Source organism: Strix uralensis, chromosome 10 (assembly GCF_047716275.1).
Source record: "Strix uralensis isolate ZFMK-TIS-50842 chromosome 10, bStrUra1, whole genome shotgun sequence".
Lineage (NCBI taxonomy): Eukaryota > Metazoa > Chordata > Aves > Strigiformes > Strigidae > Strix > Strix uralensis.
This window is the reverse complement of record NC_133981.1, coordinates 18,295,820-18,314,316: the sequence shown is the minus strand read 5'-3', so window position 1 is coordinate 18,314,316 and position 18,497 is coordinate 18,295,820. Positions and strand designations below refer to the sequence as shown.

At 39.5% G+C, this 18,497-nt stretch overlaps 2 protein-coding genes across 4 annotated transcripts in view; both read right to left on the bottom strand.

Annotated features, from left to right (window-relative positions):
- The window catches only part of STAB1 (stabilin 1), a 65,581-nt gene extending 55,699 nt beyond the window's left edge, over positions 1–9,882 (bottom strand). The window contains exons 1-2 of one of the 2 annotated variants that reach the window (XM_074879482.1): positions 9,797–9,882; positions 2,487–2,622 (exon numbers count right to left, since the gene is read on the bottom strand). In XM_074879482.1, the coding sequence (XP_074735583.1) occupies positions 2,487–2,567 (81 nt within the window). In that variant the 5' untranslated portion in view covers positions 2,568–2,622; positions 9,797–9,882. Of the gene's footprint in view, positions 1–2,486; positions 2,623–3,695; positions 3,866–9,796 lie in introns of those variants that run through there. The other variant, XM_074879481.1, reaches the window with a different exon arrangement.
- A 684-nt stretch (positions 9,883–10,566) lies between these two features.
- Positions 10,567–18,497, bottom strand: part of NISCH (nischarin) — a 32,267-nt gene continuing 24,336 nt past the window's right edge. The window contains exons 16-21 of one of the 2 annotated variants that reach the window (XM_074879479.1): positions 16,798–18,114; positions 16,201–16,375; positions 14,788–14,941; positions 14,060–14,188; positions 12,957–13,118; positions 10,567–11,956 (exon numbers count right to left, since the gene is read on the bottom strand). In XM_074879479.1, the coding sequence (XP_074735580.1) occupies positions 11,328–11,956; positions 12,957–13,118; positions 14,060–14,188; positions 14,788–14,941; positions 16,201–16,375; positions 16,798–18,114 (2,566 nt within the window). In that variant the 3' untranslated portion in view covers positions 10,567–11,327. Of the gene's footprint in view, positions 11,957–12,956; positions 13,119–14,059; positions 14,189–14,787; positions 14,942–16,200; positions 16,376–16,797; positions 18,115–18,497 lie in introns of those variants that run through there. The other variant, XR_012630285.1, reaches the window with a different exon arrangement.

Genomic DNA, 18,497 nt, shown 5'->3' with positions numbered 1-18,497 from the left:
GACATCTAGCTGTAGCCAAAAGAAGTTAAGAGCCAGGGTGCCTCTGTCTTGCCAGGGCTGGACTGTGCTCTTTCCCTGCAGTCAAACACATGCATGGGCAGCCACTGCCCTCTGTGCTTAGCTGAGGCATATCTGAGCTTCTGGATGCTGCAGTGTTTCCTTCCCTCCTCTCACTCTGACACAGATGTCCCCTATTTTTCAAGTGTTCATGTTTCTCTTATTCCGCCTCAAGAGAATAAGCTGGGGAGGTTTTTTTAAGGGCTACTTTCATTCCTCTCATTTTGCCCTTTATCTTTTCCTCCCAAACTGTAACACAAATCCTTCTTCACAGCAAAATCTCAAGGAAGAAAGAAAAACATGTTTGGACGTCAGTGTTTGGCTCCAACAATTCTGAGAGCCAGTTCTGGAAACAGTCATTATCTTATGAATCACCAAGTTTCCAGTGCATTTGCCCTTTACAAAACAGAGTTGTAGACATGTTTGAGTCATTATAATCAGGTACCTCCCCAAGAAGTTCTCAGTAACACTTTAGCTGAACAGACCAGCGTCTCCTGGACGTACAAACCTTTCTCATTTGTCCAAGGAAGACACTTTTCAGCACAAGGATGAACAATCAAGCTCAGAGATCACATAACACAAGATCTACTGTTGCCCTGAGTGTTTCCCACCATCTCAGCTGCAGAGCACTGGAGGCACGGGGATGCAGAGAGCACTCCCCTCATTTCCCACCCACCCCCATTCCTCCTCCAGCTCAGCCTGGGACTGGCCTCCTCCCAGCTGAAAAACTCATGGTTCTCACATCTTCCCCAGCCCATACCAACAGGTATACAAAAAACCAAATCAGGCTAACAGATTTGCTGCCATGTTTAAGCCATCAAATCAGAGCCCTGAGGTAACGTTGTTGAAAAACAGCTAGCACAAAAATCTCTTTTTCTCTCTTGATGGCCCCTGCAAGGCTCCTACAAGCCAACGGAGGCCTCTGGTGGAATCACAGCACTTCTACTGCAATCAGATCCAATGGCCATTCTAAACTATCAGAGAAGACTTTATTAGACCTCTATTTTTGCTTACCACCCATTATAGCCTTTCAAATGTTTCTTCTCTTTCTCCAAAAAGAGGGAACCTTTTGGAGAAAAAAAAAACCTCTAAAAGGGACTTATTTTTCCTGGATTAAACAAACTGTTCCAGAGGTTTCATTTCACTTCTCTGTGAGTGGGTACTCATTACCTGATATTTTAACTGCTTCACACCAAGCCAGACACCTCAGTGATTATAGAAATCAACACAGTGTCTCAAAGTGAAGAGACCATTTCCACTTCCACCAGCTGAAGATGTGAGCCCATGCCTCTGAACGCACTACTATACTGGAACCCACCTGCCTAGATAGAACCCATGCCTCCAGACAAATAAAAGCCACCAGTAAACACTTCTTCATGTTTGTGCTCAAGTCACCTTAATGATCCTACAAGCCTAAAGGTTCATGAGGTTCTTACCTTATTTGTATTCTTATTAGTCATTCATAGCCCTGTGATGAAAGGGTCTATACAAAAGTTTCCATGCAAAGTTCTGACACTGAAGCATCTCTTCAGTGCTCTAGCTTTTTCTAAATTAAGTCTTTCAGACTCACACACACCTTCCTCAGCACAGGGTCTGTCCACTCCCTGCAAGGCCCCTCTTTGTCACTCAAGACAACCCTTCCATAGCTCAGATCCCCAGGGAATAAGATTTCCAAATGCCCCACACAAATTCTGACTTTGTAGGCCAGTTCATTCCTCCAACAGCAGGACACAAGAAGGGCAATGGCAGAAGACAATATTAGTGTGAATTCTAGCCTGCAGAAAATGGGATGCCTCACCATGGAGCCTAGAGAACAAATCTACAAAGGCATCATACATTCTTCTAGATGCTGCTGCTAAAGACAAGAACAGAGATAAAGGAATCGGAAGATAATCAACAAAATTGAAACAAAATCAAAACAAAATAGGAAGTATTCCACACTCCTCACTGGGGAGCTGCTGGGAAACGTACTTGCAACAAAGGTATTTACCCTATTGCAAAGCAACAATTTGATGAGATTTTAAAAAAAAATTTTATAAAATTCTCCTAGGAAACTTATGGACCCATCCTGACTGATGCTAAGCTCCCATGTACTGAAAATAGTGGAAGAAAAAAATGCTGAGTATATTCCTTTCATATTGCTACTTTCACGTTCAATGCTGAACATAAACACAAATTTAATCTGATCTAAAACTCAAGCAGCTCCCTTCAACCTTATTTTTAGTTCCTCAGTTTAGACTACACACATACCCACACCCAGAAGCAGAGAAAATACCTTACAGTCCTAAAGTTTAATTGTGGATGCTATTCTGCACCTAACTAAATGTAAATGAAAAAAGTAGTTTTGGGGAGCACTGTTTCATAACATGCAACTGTCCAAATATGAAGAACTGTTCAATGAACATTTAAACAAAGACTCAGAGACTTACCTTCTGACTCTGGCAGTCAGCTGTGGGAGTGAAGCATGCCGCTAAGAAGAAAAACAGCAACCCAGGAGGATGCATTTTCATGCTTTTACAGGCAGGACCCTTTCCACAAAAGGGGTGGCGATAGAGACTGCAATTTCTGTAAGATAAGACCGCCTACTAAGAATCAGATCCAAGACAAACCAGAGGTTAAAAGTAAACAGGGAGAGAGCATTTTTGCACTGTGCTCTTTGGCTGCAAAGCCTTCAGAAGTGGATCTGCTACTTCTAGTGTTATGTCTGAATCAATACCACCTTTTTCTTTCTTTCTATTCTTTTTTTAAATGCACAAGCAGAACTCCTTACTAAAAGGTCTACTGAAAACAGGAACATCTACGGATTTCCTCTTACATATCAGTTCAAAACAGAAGGAAGGAAATCCTTAGTTTTCAACTAATTGGAATGAGGTTAACCGTATGCTTAACTGAAGGCAAACCCAATGGGCAAACTTAAATACCATGAATTCATGCAGAGTAAGTTAATTTCCTTTTATCATCAATGTTAATATGTCCACAATGCCTCAAACAGAAGGTAGACCCAACCATCCCCTATCCCAAAGTACACACAAATAAAGCAATGTGAGGGACCTGCTGTATTTCAGAGCAATTATGTAAGCACATTGTATCAATCAATTGAGCACTTTGGGTAGGCTTTGATACTTATTCAAAATATTTGAGTTTCTCAGCAAGAAAAGCATCACATTTTGCAGGTGCTATAGCAGCAATAGCAAAATATATAATTTTATGAACACTCTGCTGACAGCTTGCTGAATCCAAGGAGGACCTCCATAGCACTCAGCATGGGAAAGTCCCAAAATTGGATTAAAAAAAAAATACATGCTAGCCAATTTATTTTCTCCTTTTGAGCATTACCACCAACCAAGAACTGATTATCAACAGATTTTACATGCACTTTGTCTCCCTACACTACCAAGAGAACCCACTGTATCGAGCAGTCTAAGGACTGTTTCTGTTAGTAACAAATCCTACTGAACAATAAGGGATCTCTTAATTATTGATCCATTAATAGCACATGAAGGTGCCTAAATGAAACCAGGATAGGAAGCTATTCTTGTGTTTACATAAATGAGAGCATTAATACTTTTTTGCCCACCTGCATACACGCAAAGATACATCTGCTAACATGTAAAGTATATAAGAACTGCTATACTTACTAGTGCTGTTAGTTGTGCTTTACCTCTTCCTCCATCCTACAGAGACAGCCAGCATGATGAACAGCCAGCACTATTATATATCCTGCGCTAACAGGAAGCAGATAAGGCACACAACCATCCACTGCAACCCATGTGAGAAGTACCAGCCCACAGCTCACTGGCGACTCAGCCCACTTGTCCTGTTACAGGACAACTACAACACTGGGACTATCGCTGCCCAACAGACGGCCACTCTGTCAAGGCCAGAGGGTTCACACAGCTCTGGAAACCATTTGGTACCGCAGATCTGTGAAATGAGGCAAAGGCAACATAGCTCAGACCAGTTCTGGTGGGATGGCAAAGTCGCAAATGGACAGTGGGGACATTCTTGTAAGCTTCTATGGAAGCGTACAATGCTTTCTTTCCCTACAGTCATGGTACTAGACTGGCCATGTAACGGAAGAAGACTGCTTCTCTGCTCCATGCTACCTGTTAGGCATACTCAGCTAAAACAGCCAGCCTAGAAGGATGTTGACTGCTTGTTGATGGTTTTTCCAAGAGCTGGCTATATGACATAGGGATTAAGCTGCCAGTACTGGGCATCCACGGGTAACTGATAAGCTTTTAAGGTGAAACAGCTTACCCTGAGGCACTTGAAGAGGCATGGGCATCTTTTAATGAATATTCAGACCATTTTCTAAATGGCTCAACACTGAAAATGGTACAGGGGAAAAAGGACACACAAAGACTGATTCCAAGGCTTTCCACTGCTGCTTATCATCACTGTATCTGACCTACTGCAAGGAAACTAGGAAGGGAAGGGAGACAAAGGCTTGGTGAAATTCCTGTCTGAATTAAACAAATCAGATTCACAGCAACATCAAAAGGTTCACTGTCAGCTGTCTTAACTAACTATACCTCAGTTAAACGCAAGCAATACAACAGCAATATACAGGCTAAAATTGCAAACTCTCAGTAGTGCCATTGTACAGCAGTAGAGCATAAGCTGAAAAATCAAAAGATCATCTGTCCTCAGATGCTGCTTTCCTGATCAAGCAGCAGAGACAGCATGTTTCAGCCACTGCGCATGAACTGCTCTGAGAGAACAGAAACTTTGCTGATCACTGCTGCTGGAACACCAAAACCCGCATCAACTTTGGATCTGGGAATTAGTGAGAAGGTGAAACACCAACCACCTCCAAATTAATGGGTGGCCAAGAGTTATTAATAATGCTCAGTGCACAGTGGAAAGATGCCAACGTGCTCACAGTGGCAGTCCTCGCAGTATCACCAAAGATGTCAACACCTGCATGGAAAGAGCACAGGGGGCAAAACTGGCAAAATGAACACAAATTACTGCTCCGCTTACACTGTTCCTGCTATCTTCTGATAGATGTATGCCTCCTAGGCAGACAGATGAATTCTCTCATGGATGACATCAATAAAAAGCTTGTGCCTTAGAGACAAAATACACTGGATCAATTTTTTGATTCCACTGTTCTGTCCAATACCCTTCAAAACTGTGAATAAATAAAAAAAAACATTCCCTCACTCATTTCTATACAAGTCCAGCTCCTATACGCAGGAGTCTGCACAAAATTTCAATCCCCCAAAGTCCCACAAAGCAAGATCCTGAGATCTGTCAGAGAACTCAACATCTAATTGCTTCTAAACTGTCCAGAATTTTGAGGAAATATCCAGTAGTGCATTGAGAGTTAAGCCACAGGACCTGCTATGTCACTAGCAATTAAAGGAGTATGTGAGACAGGAAAACTGGGGAAAAAAACCTTCAAAGGGAAAATTTATAGGCAAGACTTTTAAGGATGTGATGACAAATGGCCCCGTGCAGGCAGGGTAGAAGGGTTTCATTCACGTCCTAGTCAATGTTTGATTGAAACAGGATCATACAAATCCAATTTTAAAATGTACAGTAGGCGTTGTCAACTGTCTGCTAGTGTGTTTATCTGTGAGGTTTAGCACATGGGCTTTTGTTTGTTTTAGAAAGCATGGAGGTTGACTTATCAGTCAGTGTCTCCTGCCCACACAGCAGAAGGCTGGTTTAGCAGTTGGAGTCACAGACGTGGGTCTCGGAAGCATCATCTTCAACTTCTGGCTCTGACACAGATGACTTCTGCAAAATACTAGTAATTTACCTTGTGGTCTCAGTCTCCTGAATTGTCAGAAGATTGTTGACAAGCAGCAGTGCTCAGGATTTTCTCCTCACTCATGTCTTACTGCTTTATATATTGTTGAAAGGTTGAGTCCTCTAAAGTAACTTAGCTAAGACCTGGCATTTTTTTTTGTGAACACATTAACATTCAGAGTTGAGAAACTGCTGGCAAAAACTACTCAACCTGTTCCATGGGAAAAAAAAAAGTCACCCGGGTAAAGGCAAAGGATATAGCTATGAACTTTTCCAGCCTCCCTGCCTGTGTCACACGCTGCATTTTAAAATGCTGGGTCACCAGCCCTTCTCTGTGAAGTGCGTGCAGCCCTGGCTAGCTTGGGCAATTTCCTGCTATTGAAATCTTTTGTTTAAGCAATCTTTACTGAAATTACAGAGCCGAGACAAATGATTTACCATCCAGTCTGCCTTGCCACACAGCTTCTGTGGGAGCTGACCATTTGGTTACCTCCAGAGAGAAATGGACTTTCATTACACTCTTCTGGGAAAGCTGGGAAAGAACATAAAGCCTCTTCACTCTGAACTGTAAGAGCGTAAGAAGGCTGTGAGTCTGAAGGGGTACTAGCAAAGGATTAAACAGACCAAACCAAAAGTGCTTGTGTGTAGGAAGAGGGCCAGCTGCACCACACCTACCAAACACACCTCTGAGGCTCTTGGTGCAGAGGCTAGGACACAATCCTACTTTTTTGGTTTGTTGGGTTTGTTGTGTTTTTTTTCCTCTTGGCAAGTTGGAAGGAACAGGAATTTAAGAGTTTGCTGATAAAAGCAAAAAACCAGAAGGGTCACACAGCAAATAGTCTGTTTATCTCTCTCACACATGCACACATGCAACGATCCAATTCCAAGCAGACAGGTAGAGCTGAGCACAATGCTGTCATGCGATTCAGGAAGAAATTATTGCAGCTGCTCGCATCCTGTTAGTTCAAAACCTCGAAGGGCAGCAGTACAAATGTCAGTACATAAATGCTGTAAGTCCTGGTCTATTTATTGCTATTGACTCCCAGTTCCTTTACACATGATCCTGCACCAAAAACCTGCTACATACTTCCATCTCTTGGTTTTACTTTTGTACCTTTCCCATCTATTAAGCAGTGCTCTGGGATTGCACTGGGAGATCAGGCACTAAACTCCCCATGGATATTCAACAGAAATTAGAAGTCTGAGTAAAACTGTTTGAACAAACAGGCTGAGCTATTGAAACTCAGCACCTTCTCACATCAGCATAACCAAACAGGCAGTGTGTTTTCCCATCGTGGTACTGTTCATCCTTCACGTATTGTTATCAATAAGGCATAGAATGGGCCTATAACAAGCTTGACTAAAGCTATAACAAACAGTTTGCCAAGGATTGCACTGAAGTGCCTGCCCGAGAACAGCATGATGGAAATGAGTGGGGATCCCACTATCTCAGCATTTTCAACAAGCTCAGAGATGCTGAGAGTTCTCATCATGCCCTCTCAGAGACCTTAAAGTCTGAAGCACGAGGGCGTAGCACTCAGCGTACCAACTCTGGCTATTATTCTTTATGCACCTATTCAGGTGGGTTTTTCCAGTGTTGGCCACAATATTTCTTTAGCACCTTGTCTAATGAGTTTCATATTCCCCCTTTTTCCACATCAATTTTCAGCTTTCCAAGTTACTAAATGCCCTTCATTATCAGGTAGACAGCAGGAAACAGAAGTTTGTAGTCTGCTCTGAACCACAACTTCATGCTTTTCTTCACGTAGCTGCTTCTCCGCTTAAGATTTGGTATGTTTGAAGATTAATACCGCAGAGGTAAACTTTTTGATCAGAGACATTCAAGCAAGGAAAAGCACCATTTTGTGTTACTTCAATTTTTTAAAAAAAAACCCTCCTTATCAAAGCTGACAAGAACAGGAAGGCAAGTCAAAGGGGCTGATGTTCAGTCCATCTGCAGCCAGGCAGATCAGAGTGCTATGAAAGCAGCATGGGAATGGACACAGAGAAGGTGCAGGTCACACTGTCATTTCTTCTTGCAAAGAAAACACAGTTTAGCTCAGATTGGCACCTCATTTACTTTCCTTCCTAATGAGATTCATTTACAATTTTTCAATTGTAATACAAGGGAAGTTTTAAAACCTTTGGCCACATCCTCAGCAGATGTCACTGAACATTAATTGCATGGGTCTTCCTAGGGTGACACACATCTACATCAGCTGCAAAGCCAGACTATGGAAATCTAAGATGGTTTAGGAGATACTTTCCTGAAAAAGGTCTCCCCACCTGCCTACACATGCATGTGGTCATAACTTTAGCTACTCAAATTTTGTCTTAATATTGAACAAGGGTTGGAAGCTGTAAAAGATCTGAGTACAAAGGATTACTAAAGACAAAGAAATACGCATGCAGGGCTTCATAGCACTCTTGCAAAAAGAGAAGAAATCAAAACTGGTTTATGTGACCACAACCACTTACAAAGCTACTTAATTTTGCAGAACTTTCTGTAGAAACTAATTGTGGAAAGCTCTGAGAAATCTTTTATGAAATGGAACAATCAGCCAATTCATAAAGTTCACAATGAAGGATTGTGCATTTTCAAGGAAAACTCATTTAAATAAATTGCTATATTTAGAAACAAAAGATTACGTTAGAATAAAGACAATAAAGACAACAGGCTAGTGCTGAGGAATGACCGCAAATAAAATTTTTCAGTTTGTGCATTTAAGTAAACAGAAATTTGCACCCACAAAGCACTAACTCCAGCAGGTTTTAACGTGGGCAAAAGAGCAGGGGATCAGGTATCTGGTGCAGGAGAGAGGGGGATTTCTTGTTTTGTGGGTTTTTCTCTTGGGTTTGTTGGGTCGTGGGGGTTTTTTTCCATGTAAAAATGAAAAAGAGCTAAAGTGTCAGGGAAAACACTTTGCTTTGCACAGCCTATGCTTTACCTAGCAGAGTATAAAAGATTATTTGTTGAAAAAAATGCCCTGAAAATAAACAATTCTGATAGCACCACAGATGAGATACTTAATGGAAGAATGAAGAAATACTGCAGTACGTATCTGAGGAATTATTGAACATTTTGTTCATCTTAAAATGTGATCAGTGTTTACCAAGATCAAGGGAGAATTGTACCTGCTTCCTGGATTATTAACCTGATCCAAAAGGACAGGTTTAATGTTTTAAACAGCTGTTGACTTAAAAGAATTTCAAGTTTAATTACAGCTGTGTTCTTCCTGCAATAAAATCTGAAAAGAGACCTTGACTACTCAAACTATGTAACAAGCAGAGGATTATCCTTGCTTATTCTAATACATGATTCTATGATATACAGTAGTGTATTAAAATACATTTGAACAGTTGGGCTTTACAAAAGATGCTTAGAAACAGAACGCAGGTCTGTCTCAAGCACAGGGCACGACCCAGGACAGGCCTTACAAATAAGATAGAAGCAGAGTCAACATCCAGAAACAATGACAAGTATAACCCCTAGCATGAGAGGCAGAGATATCTACTCATGTTGGCTCAAATCCCAGGCAGTTCCAAAGGACTCATTACAGATTCCCTTTGCATTCACTTAAACCATAAACCATATTGTAAATGATCTGTTCATCTGCTAAGTTCTCAAATGCTCACAGATCCGACTATTCGAGTTGCCACAAGTTCCTTTTAAGCGTTACCTACAAGAATTACAAATAAGTGATTAACAGCTTTACTTTGGAAATAACTAGTGAAGACCTAAGCTTTTAATTATATTATCCCTAGGATTTTATTTTAGAAATTCATTTTCTACTTAATGACAATTAAGCTTAAATGAACATAAGTGTCCTTGAGATTTCAGGGAATAGAATACCTCCAAAGTACAGGAAAATTTAGTTTTCCCCAAGAGTCTATAGTACCTACCTTAATTGTTCAGTTCACTCTAAGCCTGAGAGAGGCTCAACTGTGAACAGAGCAGCACTCAAGTAACACTCCTCACCTCTTTGGTTGCTTAGGGAACTCCACTGCATCCTGCAATACAATTTGACTTTGGCTGCCTGTGTTTTTGTCATCCTTGCACTGACTGCAACATTCCTGGCATCTGGAACCCAAAGAGCACAGCCAAGCTCCTCAACAGCATGGAAAAATACTCAATGGAACCACCAAATTCCCAGGGCCACTGTGGACTTACCATTCTTGGAGAAAACTCAAAACTTGTTTGGGCCAGGCCCTGAGCAATCTGTTTGAAGTTTACCCTGTTAGACCTCCAGGTCTCTTCCAACCTAAATTTTTGTACGTTTAAAGAATATCAGTTTTAAGCAACATCAGCTAACACGCATGTATTGAAACTATTCTTCCCTTCTTAATCCCAGTGGACCTAGAACAGTCTTTTTCAAAGTCTCAGTATTTGTCTTCATAATAGCAAGTACTGTCTTGGGGGAGGCTAAAACTTGTTAGGCACAGTAATATTCAAGTTAAAGATGACAGCTTGGAAAGCAAATCCCTAATATCTGATGCAGAAGCAAAAGTAGTTAAAATAAATCCTCCTTAAATTGTGTTTAGAAGCTGCAGATCCTCAGTTTCCATGACTCAGCTCTATTTCTGGACCAGTACAAGCTTGCCATAGCAGAATAAACTATTTTCTTCTTTCATCTTGCTGCATATTTCATACTTTACAACACACTCTAGGAACATAATCTGTGCTGCTGAACTGCCATATGGTATCCTGTAAACACAAGATAAGCTTGAATAAAGACAAGGCCAAAAGAAAACTGTCAAATTACACTTTATTTGTATTGACAAGATAGGCAAAAGAAAGACTTTGTGTTCAGAGATACAAATTCATTATTTGCTGACAAAATACTCACATACCCATGTTGGGTATTTCCACTTTCAAGACAATACTGAGTGGATCTTTAACAGGTAATTCTTTATCCTAGGATAAGGAAAAAGAATGCCCATGAAAATAATTTCATATGAAAATTTGTTACCTGCTTGTGGCTCAAATTTTACTGCTAAGTTTATGATTGGCAGCAAATAATTACATTTGGCCTCAAAGAAAATCATCTGTAAAACTAAGATCATTAAATAATAAGCATTAGCAGCATACCCAAAATACTTCTTGTACAAAGAACATTGCACTTGAACATACACAAGCATTTACCCTTATTTACACATTAGAATTTGTATAGAACAGCAAGACTTATATATACAGAAAAATCACAGAAACCTTAACAGCCCTAGACGACAGCATATCTAGTGTTGACTCCTTAATTTTTCCATACAGTTTCCCAGGATGTCTCATGATTTTTTTCATTATATACTATTGCATAAAAAATACTTTACAAGAAGTTCAGTTCCTAATTAACACCTCAGAATATTTCTATGTACTATTAAATGTTCACTGCACTAGGGAGCAAGGGAGTCCAGGTCAGCTCCTTATTAAAAAACCAGAATGTGACAGGTGCTATCTATTTAAACACTGTGCTTTACCTTATAGTAGAGACTGAAATCACTTAGCTGTGCAATAACTACCCAGTGAGTTCCAAAGGCAGTTCCCTACCACAGAGGATCTCCCACTGTCTTGCAAGCAACGAAATTAATTTCTCCCTGCTTTCTGCACTGGGGATAAAGAGGTACCACTGGATCTCTCTGCTCTTGATGCCTTCTTGTTTAGCATTTCCCTTTGGGGCACCATCAGTTTCTCCAAAGTGATCCAGTGTTAAATTCTGCATCAGATCCTGATTATGAACATCATCAAACACAAATGTAAGGGCCTGTGGATATGTCTGATAACCCATAAGTACTCTATCTAAATCCCGGATTCGTCTTCCATCTGCAAGCCGATATTTATCTCTCTTTGGTGGCTCCTTAGCAAATTCAGGTAGTGGGTAACTGATATAATCTTCATCAAAGAGGAACAAATCAGAGCTGGTTAATATAAGTGTTTTAGGTTGAAGTGAACTAGTGTTTTGGGCAGATCCTTCAACATGATTTACTTGAAATGCCAACACATACAGAAGGATGTTGAGGGACTGAAGATTAGTCAAACCATCCATCTTCTCTGCCACTAGAAAGGCAAGGTCCCCAATTTCCTCTTCATTTGGGTAAATAAACTTTACTCTGCTAGAGTGAATCAGTTCATAATTCTCCATTTTTCCTGCAAGAAACATAGATTATTACACTCCTACTTAGTGCTATACAATGCTTACCTTAATGCATCAGGATAAGCAACAACCTTTGACAGTTGGCTGTAGTTGGAAGAATTCAAGTTTTGTATCTAAGTAAAACCATATATGAATAGATACAATATTGAAATAATTTTATTTGGATTGCAGATCTCTGCTGGAGTCTCCCTTGCATTACAAACACTTTTCTGCAAATTTCTAACCACATAACTAGTTTAGGGCATGAACTGGATGAGCATGTTCCTCTGTTCCGTGCTACATTCTGAAGTGGCAGGAGGTAAGACTGCAGACCCTCACTCTAAGTTAAGTGCTGAAATACAACATAGCAAAGCTTGAAAAAAGCATGCATGCTTTTTTCACATAAATCAATTGGTCTAATAGAAGATATGACTTTCCATCAAACCTTGCACTTTCTGGGCTTATACTCCTTGAAACAGTAACAATCATTCTTCAGGAAAGTGACATTTTATTTCATGCCTTCAACTGGCTTCAGAATTCTAAGCAAAAAAGTTTCACCTGATATTGGAATTGAACCCTAACACCTTAAAAAGTCTAGTTTTCACTACATTCTCACAGAATGACAGGATTCTTATTTGACCAAGCAAAGAAAAATGTAAACTTCAGACTTTGTTACCTTCACTGTTCTTTGATGACTTACAAGACTTTATAGGTTAGGCTGAACCTTGCAACGGGAACTACACCAGTACACACCCCAAAATACTGTATAGGAAGTGCTATTTCTGCTGGACTCTAGGAAACATCACTAATTTCACATGTGCAAGACTGTTTATATTTAACAATTCTGTTCAGATATGGCACATTTAAGAATTAAAGTCAGGGAGTTTGGTTAAAGTATCAAATAGGAAACAACTGATGCATAGAGTTCCCTCAAGAGAGTTTTTAATCAGTACACTTTAGATGGCCTAAGTATGATGACTAAATAACTCATGACATGTAGAAAAGATCATTTACCTGTGTTTTTACTCCCAAATTCAGAGTAGAAGTCTTTATCTACTGGTTCAGGTGAAGGTGTGCGTGCAAGCAATGACAGAACTGCCATAAGTTGCTGCATGAAGGTGTGAGTGTTGTAACTGTCTCTTGTCAGGCAGGTGACTATATGATCTGCAGAGTGTCCTGAAGAGAAAACAGAATATAAACCATCCACAAATCTGTATGTGGCATTAATCATAATTTCTTCAATCAACATGCAACTGTCACCAAGAAAGATTTCTTGTGAGGATTATTTCACCTGAGAACATGCATCATTATTCAGAAAGCTTTCAAATCCAAGAATAGAATCCTTATATATCCCTCAAAAATAAACAATATAATACATCTTGATTTAAAATATGATGTAGAGTTATGATTTAACTGTTCAACTATTGCTGTAGGGGTTCAACTTTATTATCATATTATCTTTACAATTTATCTTACAGAAAAAAAACTTCCCTCAGTTTTCTTTGTGAACTTGTTATATGTAAGGTCACTTTAAATCATTTCCACAAGGATTATTCCCTCCTTCCCACCCCCCATCGAGGTCTCAACACAATTAGAAGGCATTTTAGAGCACAGGAACATAAGGCTTGCATGTAGTGGGACCGAGGCAAAGCACCAGCCCAGAAAATTTACCCATGTTATTTCCATTAAATTTGAAATTGACATCATTATCTTTCGTAAACTTTAACGTCTCATTTTCCATTCAAAATGTCAACCATCAACTACGCAATTTGCAACATGGGCTGTACCTTGATTTTACTCTCTATTGCAAGCCAGTGCCTCAGAACAACAAGAAATTCTTCAGATTTTCTTTTTGATGCATTGTTAAGACAGGAGAATTTTTAAAATCACTTGTGGGACCAATTAGTTCATTGATATTAAGCTTCCCAGTTACCTCAATTATAAGATGTTGCAAGACAGTATTATCAGCCTACTGGTAGAGCACCAATGTTGCATTAACTTAATTTCTAAGAAAAAGAAGCAACAAAATAATATACTCTTCCATTTCACTAATAAAGACAGAAATCCATCTAAGACAAGATAGAACTGGAAAAACTTAAAGCACAAGTTGTACTCACCAGTAATCCTGAAGTACTGGTCAAACAGGCCAACATTTACTGATTGCAGGTCATTAAGTTTTAGCACAAAGCAGCAAGAGAGGTGGAAAGAACTATTCTCACAATCTGAGTTTTCTTTGTTCCAAAAATCTGTTGAAAAAGGGTATACAATAAAAAAGTCAAAAGACAAAAAATTATTCTTCTTTCCACAAGCATAATTTTTATATTAAAATTCTATACCTATATCACACTCGGAGAAAGAAATTAGGAAAAAAGTGGGAATAGTGGCAAATTATTTCTCAAGCAACAAATACAACCAAATCTCCTTGTTAGCAGCGTTTCTCAAAGTAGCTGTCACATCACAGATTTAAATCAGCAGACACATTAACAAACCACTTGCATGAACTGAATGCACACCATGAGTTTCATTACTCTTCACTTATCATTTTGGTTACGAAAGGGCCTTTAGCTGCTCAGGTGATGCTAGGGACTATGAAATGACACCTGAGAAAAGCATGGATACAATGGCACATGGAAGACTCTGAGAAGCAGCCATGACTCAAGACCCTGGTTTTTGAACATAAAAGCTTCATGCTAGTGCTTCGCATATGGCAAACTATGCCACACTCTCCCTCAACTAGGACTTCCAAGTAAGAGTATCAACAAAAAGTGGTACTTAAACTGAAGACAAACACAGAGTCAGGAATTAAGCTAGTAACCTTATTAAAGGATCAAAACAGCTATCTTACCTGACTGGTGCTCATCAGCGTGAATGAAAGAATCATCCAACAGAAAGTAAATAGCTTTTGTTGAGAGAAGCACACAAGCCATCACTTCCACATTGGGAGTTTTGTAAAACAGAACTGAAGACCACATGAGATGTCTCAACTCTTCATTTTCCACCTAAGATGTAAATTGTATTTCATAAATCACTTGCACACTTTGGTATTTCAGGTAGTTTCATCACCTTAGAGGCAGCTTTAGACTACTAGAAAAACAATTTCAAAATCAGAAGCCTCTGAACATGCTACAGTCAAAGAGCACAACAGCAGTCTACTGAAAATGTCTGGTGTTTATATAAGAAAATTATTTTTCTGTTGTGGTCTCATTACTCCTTATTTTCTGACCAAAAATAGAAAAAAAAAATCTAGCACACAAGAAAGACTTTCTAGAACAGACACTGCACACAAAATTTTAATCAACAGATGAGCAGTGCCTTCCAAGCCTCAACAAGTTTATTGAGCCTTCAGATGCTACTGAGGGGTTGGATTCAAAGATCCTTAAGAGAGGACAGAAGCACAGCTTGCCACTACAGCTCCTGTTCCAACTAGGCATCTTCCCAGATTCTAGCTTGATGAGCTTACTGTGAATCCTCAGTTGAGTCGCCTACTTTCTTTATCATCTTCTCCCAGTGTAAAGAGAAGCACAATTTATAACTCGTGCTGACTTAAGAGATTTGGAAGTGAGGTAAGGGAATAAAAAAGTCTCTATTTCTCAATAAGCTTTTCAATTGACATTTGCGCTCAGACCGCAATGATTTATCACTCAAAAAGCCACATCATGAATTTAAGGTAAGATTTGTACTTTTAAATTTGATGTTCCCCACACAGACTATAAATCTGTTTTTCAGAAATTAGGTTTATCTAATTAAATTTATCTAATTTATTATTATCTAAATATATTAAACTATCTAAAGTTTACCTCATTAAATTGATCTAATTAAATTAGGAGTACCTACAGCCATGCCCATTGTTGTTGTATTAATGCACTTCACATTACACAAAAGAGTCAAGACACTTATTGATTTAGCTAGATACCATCACAAAATAATTCCACTCCAGTTATTTTTCTTTCCTTTTGCCACTTTAAAGAAAAAATAGGAACATTCTTTGAGTAATGTATGTCTTGAAGATATGATTAATGTACTCTCCTGGTCTGCATCAAGGATCCCTGAAAGCAAAATATGCTCAGCAGGATCCCAATCACTGCAGTGGAGAATCCAAAACGGAGTAACAGAAACAGGTTTTTGACCGAAATGCTTCCAGGTTTTGCAGAGCCTAACTCTTGTTTTTAAGTTTGATCAGGAAAGTTCTTCTTAAAATACTGTCTAGTACTGAAAGGCCACAAGGCGTCTTTTTATACACCTGGGCTAGGCACAATACCTCTGCAATGTTGCCATGGAAAAACTCAACTAGGGCATTTCCTTTGAGCCCAGCCACATACTGAAGAGAGACAGAAACATGAAGGTGAACAGGAATCTGGTTATCTTCTGTTATCTTCTGCATGAGAAGTTCAGATGGATATAAAGATGACAGCATCAGATGAGGCTTGCAAAAGCTAGAAGAGATCCAGAAGACACATCAAAGTTTAAGGAAACACAGGTCTTGCCCTACAAGAATTAATACTTCATATTTCATTCAGAAATTAGGAAAGGGCAACTTCTATTCTTAACAGTTTAAATGATTTATCTTGAGCATAGCTATCAATCTGCCATGACCCCAGCCTGCAAGCACATGAGACAGGACGTCTCCTTCCATAAGAAAACACATTTTAGGTTGCAACAGTGAAACAAAACAAACAAAAAAAGGTAGACAGGTACAGTCCAGGATAACCATTCATACACACTACAGACTAGCAGAATGAAAGAGTACTTGTTCAATACTACAGGGCAAAACCAATTACAATGACAACTGCAAACACACTGGCTAGGCCACATTAACTTCAGCACTGTGTAACAGACCTTTTATGGGAATTGTTACCTTGCTGACTGACCATGTCTGTTTGCCTCCACAACGTGATTTCTTATAGCATCTGATTTGCTTGAAGCTTTGAAAATAATAATAGTCTTAACATCCTGCAGGAGTGTCCTTAAAAGACTGTAGATTCTCAGGAAGTGGAACTTCTCATGAGGTAGAACAAACACTGCTGTAACCAATCTGTATCCAACGAGCAACTCCAGCACATGCCCATCCAAAAATGAACCCTTCTGCTGGATGGAACTATGAGTTGGATGCAGCACAAGTGATGCTAACGGAATCCTATTCAGTTTAAATACACTTCCCAACTCTTCCGTGCCTATCCATTTACTTGGCAGTAAACTGAAATCCACCTTTACTATGTACAAATGCTGGGGTGTTAGAAATATCCAACATGGATGGACCACACAGGGACCCTGGTCAGAAGATTTATACACGGAAGAATAAAGTGCAGAACACAAAATATTTTTTGACCATTCTTTGTTTTTGCCAGCTGACTCCGGTTGATGCAAGATTTTCTGAACACTGGTTTTACTCCCATAAACAAGGTATGTTGGGAAACAACCTTTTATTTCAATATCTTCTGCTGAAATGCAATTCAATTCCATAAGCTGACAGAGAAACTCTTGGAGGTTTGCTTTCCCACAGTACAATGTGGAGCTTGGTAACACTGATGTGTAGTGTTGAGAGCAACACGTGTGTAAACAGGAATAAAAGTCTTGAAGATTCTGGGAGTCTGAAACAACAAGCAAGCAGTTGTCACTGTTTTTCAGCTTCAGTGTTAAACAGATTTCTGGCAGGAGAAAGCCAAATTCTGTTAGATCAGTGTATGGAAAACACAGCGTTAATTTCAAGGCAGAAGGGATGTGCTGGCAATTTCCTCTCAATTCCTGATGAGGAATCTCAAACACAGCTAGCATATCATCAGTCAAAACCAAACAGGAAGCAAACTGCCTGAGTCCTTTATGAATGTGAATAGAAAAACTCCAGAGAATTTTGACTATGTCAACACTCTCCATTGCTATGTTGTCAGATGACCGAGTATCTGAAGTAGTGCTGAACTCAAAAGTCTGATCTCCTTCATGAAGTCCCATTTCAAAATATCCATCTTCTTTGTCTGTGGTTCTGGTATCACCTGGAGGACTTCCTTTATTCTCTGTAAAGGAGGGGGGTGATCTCTGCACAGTCTGCACTATCAAGGCAGAAAGGTGCTGGATAAAATCTTGGTTTGTGGCAGTGTACGACATACAATTAAAAGGCAAGATGACAGTGTTACAGGGGTCAGGCACCACACAGCATTCTTCCTCTGAACGATCCAAACTTCAAAAGAAATAAGCCACAGTAAGTATAAGCTTGAGTTTAAAAACAGTCATAGCTACCTACAGTTCATGGTGTTGCTTCTCAGAACTTTGAGGTTTACTCTCATTACCACAATTAAGTCAGTGTAATTTTGTAAAGCATCTTTGTACTGCACACAGCCATTGATTTTAAAGGCTGGTGGCATGTAATTATATAGAAGGTAAAAACCAAAATGCTTAACTTGTCTTCCATTTCCCATCCCTAATAAGCATATCTTTACAGGTTTTTTGGATCAAAAAACCCAGAGGCAGCATACGATGACAGAAACTGTTTTGCCTTAAAGGCCAGGTTTAAAAGAGCAGCATCTACTATTATTACCCAAAAGCTAACAAGGATTTAAACCA